Below are 10,548 nucleotides of genomic sequence, written 5' to 3' on the forward strand. Positions count from 1 at the left end.
GAAGATAGGCTACCATTCAATTCGTGACTATCGCCGAACGTTAAAGCGGTCATGCGCGCTGGTGCTGCATCTAGTGCGTTGATTCTCAGGGCCGAATCTTGCTTTTTAGCAATCGTTGCCTTTTTGGGCATGCAGACTTCCATCATTTGGGCCTGAGACTGCCGAAGAGGGTATATTCGTCCGTCCAGTGCAACCTGGAAGAAATGCGGAGATGATGATCTTCTCATCTGATGATCTCTCCCAAGAAGTTCAGCTGTGTAGAATACAGCCCAATTGGCTCATAATTATAACGCCGATGCGATATTATGAGATTGAGTTGGAACAATCACAGCGAATGCATGTGCTTAACCGCCATTACCACCTTAGATTGACTCTTATCTATGACATGCTATATTCGTGGCTAATATAACCGCTCGGTTAAAGCAACCCTAGGCTATATGTCGACGTAGTGCTCTCCTGAGTTCTCAATCTTGCTCTGCAATTCCCCTCTCTTTCTTACACTTGATCTTCCGTCTTTCCATTCCGATGCTCGCCAAGAATGCTACACCAGCGAGCGACGTCGACACAATGAACGCGTTAGACACACCGTACCGGAAAGAATTCCTTACGTAGGAAAGACTTTGGTCTGAGACGATATGTTCCAAGTCGATGCCACCTACAGCAATAATAGCTTCAACGTCAATGTCGCTGATTTCTTCCAATCTTTGACGAAGCGAGTTCTGGAACACGTTCTGGGATATAGGGAGCCCCACAGATCCCCCAAGTGCTTGAGATATTATGACCAAAACTGTTCCTAGAGGGATGTCTGCAGTACTCAAAACCACCTGGACAGCAAAAATGGGAATCTGGATAACTATACCAAACCCCGCACCTGCAAGGACCTCAAAGCCAAACCATTGGGCCAATCGTGTACCCTGGTTAATAGTGTATAGCAGTCCTGCACCAGTGGTGAAGATAGCCGAGCCCATCCACATGAAAGGAACATAGTACCCAAGCCATGTGACGACGGAACCGACAATCAGAGTCGCGACGGTAGTCGTAACTCCATGTGGGAGGATGTTTATACCCGAAGTCTGAGGGTCCACACCTTTGACTGCTTGGAAGTAAAAGGGTAAATGGTACGTCTGGGTAGTCATTGCGCCTTGGTAGAGGGCAGAGAACATGCATCCCAGAAGGACTGATCTTTGAGAAACAATACGAGGTTTGATCAAAGCTCTATCAATTATCAGCCACTGTTGGCACCATCACTGCTTTGGGGGGCTTACGCTTCACCTTGTCATATTTGGACATACGTAAAAAGAACAAGAAGCATACCAAATCCGAGAAAGCATCCCCAGACACGCGAATCAGACCATGGATAAACAGAACCACCATTTTGCAATGCTAGAAACAAGCAAACGAGAGCTCCTGCAAGAAGGACAGCGCTCTTGAGTCCGAGGTCGAGAATTCTTTCTTTCAGGGGCTTATCTTTGTCTGCAGCTTCGCCAAGGGACAGCAGGTAGTATAAGACGATGATGGCAGCCATCAAAGCACCTAGTGCTTGAAGAACATCAGACAGGATTGCATAAGACTAACGAGGGCTCACTCACGTAGATTGATCCAAAAACAAAATCTCCAAGTCAGTCGCTTAGAATGAGTGAAGATACCACCGAGTGAGGGCCCAATGACCGAAGATATACCATACATACTTGACACGATCGACAAAAGGAGAGGCCGTTTTCTCATCTCAACAATTCTGGATATGATTATCATGGCATCACAAAAAACACCTGCAGCACCGAGTCCAGCTACGGCCCTGCCGATGATGAAGACTGGTGAACTCGGTGCGGCTGCGCAGAGTATGGAACCTGCCTCAAAGATTATCGACGAAGCTAGATACGCCCATTTCAAGCATGGATTTGTCAGCGAAAGATAAAGTTGATGAGATTAGCTGCATCACAAACTGTGTCGTTCTCAACAATCCATAGACTTCCATGTGAAATCTCCAATTGAATATACTGGATGGCTGGTTTTAGAACACTCTGTCAGGTTCCGGAAGTTCTCGGCCGTGGCGACGGGATAGATTCCCTGCTATTGGCTTCAGAGTTGTTAATAAAATCTATTGTGGCCACTGTGAACTACCAGCCATCGAATTAATCTCTGTCGCTGGTCGATGGAGACGGAAATGATAGGCAGTGGTTTCTCGAGCTGCCTTGTAGGGTCAGACAAATTGTCGGGCGTATTTGGAGATGGAATCACTCGACTGAGTTTCGTTAGTACATGTAGATATGAGATACTGAGTTGTTATGATTCTGTGTTAGCCGTTTGTCTCCAAAGCAATACTGCATCGATATGATATCAATGAGAAAATTGCGACGGCGAGAGACTACACCATTGCACAAATTGATCACGTATGCGTGTGTTTGAATCGTTTTATATACATAGGACTCCAGGTATCCTTACTCGAACTCAGCTGTTAGCATCTGCATTGACTTTATAAGACTAGGTTACAGGCCCCTTTAGTTATCACCACCTCGTCGAATGAGAATCGGACAACGTAGCAAGAACAGCAGAGCTGGCTTGAATAGCATCCCAAGCCAGTAGAACAGCCTTGAGTCCAAACCAAAGATGATGACAGATATCTATCATCATTTTCCGAGCCCTCCCAATGAACTCTAAAACATGATGGATACTTAAGACACACAATGTCCGTCTTCCACTTGTAAACTGACACATCAAGTTCCTGTCAATCAACAACAATTTCATTCACCATGCGCTTCATGAAACTTGCAAGTCTTCTTGCTCTGGCAAGTCCTATACTCGGGAAACTTGACAAGCCCGTCTTGTGCCCCTGTGTGGACTTCAACCATGTTGACGACGACCTGTTCCAAGCTCTTCCACAGAGACCGTACACTCTCACAAAGTGGCCGTGGGGAAGTATGCATATCTCAAGGAAATGTCTTATGACATGTGATTGACATCTTAAACAGAGCTGCCCAAACAATGCAAAGTCGTGGCCAATCAGGAAGGCCTAAATCCCTACGACATGGAGGTCTACGATGTTCTTTATGAGGATTGTCCCCAGCCTTGGGTGATCTGTCACCATCACAAATCACCGAATCCTGTCAAAGAAATGGCCGACAACTTTGCTCGCCTCCCTATCGGCTTGCGCAACTACATTCGAATCCAATTCGGTCAGTTATTATTCGTGTCTCCGCACTACATCTGACAGTATGTATTGATATGTTATTTAGCGGCTCCGATGAAAAACGCCATGATCGGCGCTTGCACAACGTGAGTACTCATTGTAGCAATGTGGCGTCTATTTCTGACCTATTAGCTATCCTCGGGGCGATGTGATATACTACGGTAATACTACCAAGAGACTTCAGGACTGGGTTCACGAGGCTGTTCATGGCGTCGATTACTACCTTGGGCACAAGAAGTATGGCAAGATGTACTCAGGTATGTATCGCAGACCATACTACATGTAAGATGATAAATGACTGATTTTCCTTTCTAGACACAGATCTGTTTATCAACGAGTTCAACAAGGATGACTTTGTCAGCGATGATTATGCCAAACTTTGTGGGTTCATCCATATACAACATCATGAGCGTATTGCTAAATAACGAATCATAGCATATCGCGAGGCTTTTGCCCAGATGGGTGTACTTGCCACGATCGAAAAGTTCATACCTGGTAGAATGGCTTCTTTCCAATCAAATTGGGATATCCTTTCTCATCAATTTTCTGCTGTGTCTACCTTCTTGGACGAGACCCTGTCACTCGACGGTATGTGCGACCGACAGGATAAAGATTAGTAGGTCATATGTACAGGTTGGCGGTTTTCTGGATACCAGTTGCTAATCATCAATAGCGAGATTGTTTGTATGGGACCTGCGGCAGGTTGTGAAAGCCCACCGAGTGCCAAACTTATGATAAGGGACAACGAAGCGATAGGCAAGGATGGCAGCGAGGCGATCACCGGGAAAGTCATCGACACCTGCCAGGGGCAATTCGAAAACCCGCTCTAAATTGTCCCATGCTGGAATTATGTTCTTGCTTTGTTTACTCAGGCCTCAAGTACCGTTGCGTCTCGCCTGTAATTATGGACATGGACTAGAACTATGATTCTTCAATGTAGCAATGAAGAGAAAGAAAGATCTCACTATCAAATCCTTTGCCCCAAGACTTTTAAGCAGGAAAAGTATTCCCATGTGTGCCCTGGATACCAGACTCGGCCCTAGATCCTAGCCATTACCAACCCAGGTAGTCCGACATTCCTTTACATGAGGAGGAACATGGCTGCTACCGAGACCAAGGCAACAGAGACCATGCCAGCCTTGGTCATCCCAGAGCTGGAGTCAGTAACAGTGGTACGCTTGGCCACATCAATGGACTCAGCGACGACAGTATACTCGGCGACAGTGGGCATGACGGCGGTGGACTCGGCGGTGGACTCGGCGGTGGACTCGGCGGTGGACTCGGCGGTAGATGTGGCGTGGACGCTACTCTTCTGCTACTCGTTAGAGGTTGCGGGCGAAGCAGGGGCATGTAAACTTACGATACTCCGAGGAGTTTCCAAGGCCCAGTCAGAATCGGACAGGAAAGAGGGCGAAGCGGACCAGGTAGGGGGGCTTGTGGGAAGAGGGGGGAGCACCGTTCCGTTCCGATGCTCCCACTTCAAATCATATGACTCCGGAGTGACGAATAGAGAGCTCTTGGGGTCACAGCGAGTTTCACCCCAGATGTAAGCATCTACATCACATTAGCAAGCAGCACTCATAAGATGTCGACGTATTCACATACTTGGCAGGTCTTCCCTTCCGCACGTCTTCAAGACGCAATCCTGCCAAGGGGTAAAGAAACCCCAGCCACAATAGCATTCCTGAAGCAAAGGATCACAACCCTGTGCTTTAACAGCGTAATCAACACAAGTGATCTGCGCCGTGTGAGTTAGGGAACCTTTTTCTTTGTCTTTAATGGAAACTTACGCCGCATTCGGGCACCCAGTCGAGGTCTCTGCCGCGACCACGAGCCAGGGCAGGGGTTGACAAGATAGCAGTGGCGATGATTGCCGTGGTAGTGGAGGTCTTCATCTTGAAGGTGTTTGTTTGTGGTTGGTTACGACGGAGAGAGGAAAGAGTAATCGATGCAGTTTGTGTTCTGGAAAGATCTTTTCCAAGGAGACCAGGACCATCGGTGGACTTTTATAAGCCAGCCAAAAGTCTAATTGTGGCATAATTAGTTTACAGAACTTTATATCTTAACTTTGCTTGTCTATGGATTCTCATTCGAACTTAATGGAGCTAATCCTCTTGACTTGGAGTATAATTAGAGATGAGGTTTAATACCTTGTAGACAGACAGCCTAGTACCAAGGTCTATTTACTATCTAAATACGAGACAGGAGTAGCAACTATAGTTTGTAAACAGAATTACTTCAGTGATAGCATATTAGAGGAGGTATTACTACTGTAGAAGTAAAGTATACAATTGACGGCAATGAACCTGTTGATGTAGGTATGTCTCGAAGTTCAATAGCTCTGATTCATACAGCATCGTCACGACAGAAAGACTATAGTGAGGAAAACAGTAAATGCGGCATTACTTACCTTCTCAATGTATACTCTAAATACTTATGTTAAAAATAAATAATAATTAATATATCCATCCTACTTATACATGTAAACACAATGAGTGCAATAACGATATACTAGGTAGGTGGACGGGAAGACTTTTTTTTTTTAAAAAAAAAAAAAAAAAAAAAGGACAAATCGTGGTATGTAATTGGATTGACAAGGGAGACAAAAAAAAGACATTGCGGTTTGTGTGGATCGAACACACGACCTTCAGATATCATGTGATTGAAGTTTGACTTCAGTCTGACGCTCTCCCAACTGAGCTAAACCCGCGAGCCAATGAGGTTAAAGAAAACAAAATTCAATAAGATAGCGATCACTCACAATGAAAATCTCACAATAACCTCTTCTTTACCTTCTGCGCTTTTGACAAGTACTCTACTACTGCCCTGCCAAGACCTGGTGTCGAACCATGATCGAGTTGAAGTGGGTTGTATTGTCGGACTCCTCAATCTGTATCCATAGAGGGATACATTTACCCTGCAGTACTACAACCAGGGGACAGGCTGTAGGTCTGATAGAATGATGTAGGTACATCAAACAAGCGTGGCTGACACTGATGACAGTCTAGAGTCTGTGCACAGCAACAGGCCGAGCGGGAATGTCGGGAAATTGACTACTTGTTTTTATCATGAAGATTCCATCTAGCTATACCAGGAGGATAGGCGTGTCCATCCAGGGGCGCACTCCATGGGCGCACAATCGAAAGACATAGAAAACGGTGTTATCCTTTTTTTCTCTTTCTCTCTATTTTTGACATGTCAAGTTTATCATGATCACCACTTCCTCTCATCGCCTCACCCAGTCTTGGCAGAGTCATCAGCCCAAATCCTTCGTTTCAGACAGACAATCCATCAACAGCGGGTCTTGTCTTGTGATTGGCACTATAGAGATTAATTTAACTGCCCCCGCTTCTAGGCTGAAAGATGGAAGATTTATAAAAACAGCACTGGTGCCTTGACGCTTACTGACTACACTCACCATCATCAGCCGCAACCCGAATTCCTACGACAACTTTCATCATGGCAGTCACCAAATTCGGACTCCTTGCCCTTTTCGCTGTCAGCGCCATTCAAGTCAGTGGCAAATCTACCATACAGCCGCCCGCCAGAAATGCCATACTCAACCAGGCGACATCGCAAGGATGCTTCAGCACTCTCTCATCAGAGGCAAGTGTCGCCCAGGACAGCACTTTCATGTCCACTGGCCAATGCTTGAGCCACTGCGAGAAAGAGAAGAAGAGTGTTGCCGCTCTTCATGCAACCAAGTGCTACTGTTCCGAGACCTATCCGGCCAAAGCATCGCTTGTGGAAGATGATCAGTGCAACTTTCGCTGCCCTGGCTACCCTCGAGACGCCTGCGGGGGCTTGAACCCGGATGTCTACAGCGTGTACAACACAGGGATTGATTTGGATCCATCGTATGATACAGATGAAGGCAAGGACGACGAATTATCCACCACTGGTTCTGGCAGCACAACAACTGAGGATGCAAAAACAACCTCGGTTGCAACCAGCGTCTCCGACACTACCATCGACGTTGCCTCAGAGACTGAAACTTCAGAGATGAGCACACCCACACTTCATGCCGAAGAGACTTCAAAGGTCGCACCTGTGGTAAATGCAAATACTGCTGCTGCGACCCCCAGCGCTTCTGCCTCGACTGTTCCAGAAAACGCCTCGCCGCGGCTCTCCAATCCCATCGGCAATATTATCAAAATGATGGCATATCTACTCTGAGACGTAGCTCGGCATATAGAGGTTTTTCCCCCTTTTAAAACCGCATTGTAATTATATATAGAGAACTTGAGGATTGGATTGGAAGATCTTATCTGATGATGGTCGCATGTATTCTGTGCAATGTTTTGTTGCATTTAACATGTACAAATTCTATGCATACCTAGGCTAGCAAAATACCATAGTTGAATATGTCTTGGCTTTCAACAATCACAGAATATAAATGAGCGGACAGTCGTTATGTAGGTAACTTGGTGGACGCGTAATGGGTCAGTGGAATTTTAAATGGATAGGTCCATACCGGGCGGGCAGGTCAGTGGGTTAACCGCCCTGGAGAAATCGACTTTTCAGGCCTCTTCAGTGGCTCTTCTCGCTGATCTTACTGCCCGGCCCATCAAAAAGAATAAAGCGATTGCTTTGCAACCCGAATACAAAAATGGTAGAAGATATTGCCAAACAAGCAGAAATTGTTTTATTAATTATACAACATCCAGTAGTAGATACATGTCGCGACTGACAGTACTTTTGTTTCCTATGAACGTGACAGAGCGTACTCAAACGCACCCTCTTCAGGCCTGCAGGTCGCGCCGACTTCGGGAAGAGTGCCATCAATAAAGTAAGATGAGATAGCCTTAAGAAGACAATCGGACGAATGCGAAGTCACACCATGCTGTTGAATGAAGTCAGCTCATCTCTTTAAGAAATTGTCAATAGAAAAAACTTACACCGACACCCTCATTTACCAACACACGGCTGTCCCTGAACCTCGAAGATACTTGGTACGCATGACTGAGAGAAGTGATAGGGTCATATGCGTTGTTGACAACGAAAACTGGGAAGCTCGTGTTGATGTTTCGCAGAGTGTTGGTGTCAACGCCCTCTACGGCATCAAACTTCCAAGCACCACAGGCCATGTAATCAGACGCGATAGCATCACCAAAGCTACTCTCCGCAAGGTGTGCCTGGTAGAGAGAGTAAAGATCCTCTGGTGTCTTGACTCGGAGGGAAGTCTCAGAGCAAGCAATTCCCTGGAAGGAATTCTTGCCCAGGTTCCACTCTGATGTGTCCTCTATGTACAGGCTCAGGGCCTTCTTGTAGTCACCTTCAAATGCATATGAGAGGAGCTCTGCCACAGTTGAATAGTTAAAAGGACTAGAAAGAAGATTCATGATGGCATTCTTCAGCGCCTTCAAAACAGAGTTACCAGCGTAAGGATAATCAGCAGATGAGAGACCCTCTGGAAGATCAGTCATATCCTTCAGCTTCTGGAACAGATCGACCGTCGCGTCGCGCAAGTCTTCAACTGTGGTTTTGCTTCCAGAATAGTTTGCTAGGCGGCAAACTTTAGGATCAAGCTCGACGCATTCGGTGAAGAGATGCACCAATGACTTCTCAGCGTCTTTGGGACCTCCAATACCGGTCGAGGTAAAATATGCATCTGCGAGGGAGTTGGAGTCAAGCAGGAGTCGCTCAATGCGATCTGGGAACAAGGAAGCGGCGACTTGTCCAAGGATAGTGCCGTAAGAGATACCCCAAAATCTCAATTTGCCGTCTTCTCCGAGAGCATCGACCATCTTCATCATGTCTCTTGCGGTGAAAGCAGTGCTGAGGAAGCGGCCATTCTCTTGTTGGGTCTCATAGCAGGCCTCAGCAACTTTCTGCATGGACTCCCAGGCTTCATTCTTGACGTATTCCCAGAGATCAGCCTGAGGCATAGCTTCGATACTCCTGCGAGACTTTGTGGTGGTTGTAGTGTTTACATCACACACAAATGGGATGGTTCTACCTGTGCCACTTCGTCGTGTTAGAAGTTGGCTCGTGCCATGATCTATCTTACTTACCGAGGGTCGAATGAGATGATGTTGTGATGACCACCCAGGATGCTATAAATGCATTAGCATGAGTAATTCATATCAATAATATGCACACTCACTCGCGAAAGTCCTGTCCAAGATACGCAAGCGTCTCGAGACCAGAGATTCCAGGACCACCTGGGTTCCAGAAAACACTGCCCTTGAAAGGTTCCTTGGTAGCGTTGTACCGGAGCAGCTGAAGCTCAACCGTCTTCCCAGAGCTTGGGTTAGTATAGTCCAAAGGGACCTCGATCGTCGCGCAATCACCAGGTTTAAGCAACTCTGCAGGAAGATCCAAGTCACAAGGAGCCCATTTCAGCGTTGACGCATCCTGGGCCAGTGAAACGCGCGAAAACAGCAGTTGCGACGTGCCAAGAAGAAGCGGCGCAAAACGATCATAGAGCATCTTCATGTTGGTGACGGAGAATCCAAGAATTACGGTCTGTCTGAATGGCAGCATGTCGCAGGACTCGATGATGTTTTATGCTTCTCACCATGAAAGCCGGAGCGGACCGTCGGACGATCAGATAAAAGTAATGTGGGGGTGATGAGGGAGGGATGTTGATCCCAGCGGGGACATGTAATTTCGGGACATGGTCAAAGAGGCAGATTTTCTCACTCAGCGTCAGCCTTGTACCACTAGGTAGAGTGAGATGGAGTTGTCAAGCAGTGGATATCTTGTTCAAGCTATCGTCGCCATGAAAACCATCATTCTCGGGACGTTTCATAGTCCGTATCGACACTGGAGCATCTCAGCATTCTGTTCTCCATGAAGCATTTCATTTGCTGGTCTTTTACACCAAAATATCGTCACTGCTCAGCTTCTTATTGTTCTCCCGGTTGAGCCGCAAACGGGACCTAACGGGAGACTTTGTTTGCTGTGCCGCATGACGACAGCATCTGTACCTGAAATTTTCACAACAATCACGCTAATTTTGATCAAGGGTAAAGCGTGAGCTACTGTTGGTGTTGACCCGCTGCGAGATTAGCGCTCGTTAGTGGACAGTAGGTTGCCTTGGCTGGCTGCCCAACTCGATATCGGGCCACCACGTTCCGCATCAATGTAACCAACACGTATGACTCCATCAACTGCATGGGTACAAGTTTCCCGGGTAAGAAATAAAGGTGTATGTGGTTCACCTGTATCTATTACGTACCTAAAAGAAAAAAAACACAGATAGCCTATCCTAGTCAATTGATCTTATAAGGAGCAAAACAAAGAACTTGCGGTTTGTGTGGATCGAACACACGACCTTCAGATATCGTATGATTGAAGTTTAACTTCAGTCTGACGCTCTCCCAACTGAGCTAAACCCGCTGACTAATGAATTACGA

At 46.5% G+C, this 10,548-nt stretch overlaps 5 protein-coding genes and 2 non-coding genes across 7 annotated transcripts; 2 read left to right on the plus strand and 5 right to left on the minus strand.

Moving 5' to 3' along the window:
• Positions 1-464: 464 nt before the first annotated feature.
• FPOAC1_005962 (uncharacterized protein) lies at positions 465-1,136 on the minus strand (the record flags this gene model as incomplete). Its single annotated transcript, XM_044850471.1, has 1 exon — positions 465-1,136. The coding sequence occupies one exon, from the start codon at positions 1,134-1,136 to the stop codon at positions 465-467; it is 672 nt and encodes a 223-aa protein (XP_044709183.1).
• A 1,614-nt stretch (positions 1,137-2,750) lies between these two features.
• On the plus strand, positions 2,751-4,017 carry FPOAC1_005963 (uncharacterized protein; the record flags this gene model as incomplete). The annotated part of the gene is made up of 7 exons (XM_044850472.1): positions 2,751-2,916; positions 2,970-3,173; positions 3,234-3,273; positions 3,320-3,444; positions 3,503-3,568; positions 3,623-3,803; positions 3,861-4,017. 7 exons carry the CDS (start codon positions 2,751-2,753, stop codon positions 4,015-4,017), a joined length of 939 nt encoding a protein of 312 aa, XP_044709184.1.
• A 251-nt stretch (positions 4,018-4,268) lies between these two features.
• On the minus strand, positions 4,269-5,082 carry FPOAC1_005964 (uncharacterized protein; the record flags this gene model as incomplete). Its single annotated transcript, XM_044850473.1, has 4 exons — positions 4,269-4,499; positions 4,548-4,741; positions 4,793-4,925; positions 4,978-5,082. 4 exons carry the CDS (start codon positions 5,080-5,082, stop codon positions 4,269-4,271), a joined length of 663 nt encoding a protein of 220 aa, XP_044709185.1.
• A 722-nt stretch (positions 5,083-5,804) lies between these two features.
• On the minus strand, positions 5,805-5,897 carry FPOAC1_005965. The gene has a single exon. It is a non-coding gene; the product is annotated as a tRNA-Phe (tRNA).
• Positions 5,898-6,646: 749 nt separating this feature from the next.
• On the plus strand, positions 6,647-7,363 carry FPOAC1_005966 (uncharacterized protein; the record flags this gene model as incomplete). Its single annotated transcript, XM_044850474.1, has 1 exon — positions 6,647-7,363. One exon carries the CDS (start codon positions 6,647-6,649, stop codon positions 7,361-7,363), a length of 717 nt encoding a protein of 238 aa, XP_044709186.1.
• A 529-nt stretch (positions 7,364-7,892) lies between these two features.
• FPOAC1_005967 (uncharacterized protein) lies at positions 7,893-9,673 on the minus strand (the record flags this gene model as incomplete). Its single annotated transcript, XM_044850475.1, has 4 exons — positions 7,893-8,030; positions 8,086-9,154; positions 9,202-9,243; positions 9,294-9,673. The coding sequence occupies 4 exons, from the start codon at positions 9,671-9,673 to the stop codon at positions 7,893-7,895; spliced, it is 1,629 nt and encodes a 542-aa protein (XP_044709187.1).
• Positions 9,674-10,438: 765 nt separating this feature from the next.
• FPOAC1_005968 lies at positions 10,439-10,531 on the minus strand. The gene has a single exon. It is a non-coding gene; the product is annotated as a tRNA-Phe (tRNA).
• Positions 10,532-10,548: the final 17 nt, after the last annotated feature.

This window comes from Fusarium poae, chromosome 2, assembly GCF_019609905.1.
Source record: "Fusarium poae strain DAOMC 252244 chromosome 2, whole genome shotgun sequence".
Lineage (NCBI taxonomy): Eukaryota > Fungi > Ascomycota > Sordariomycetes > Hypocreales > Nectriaceae > Fusarium > Fusarium poae.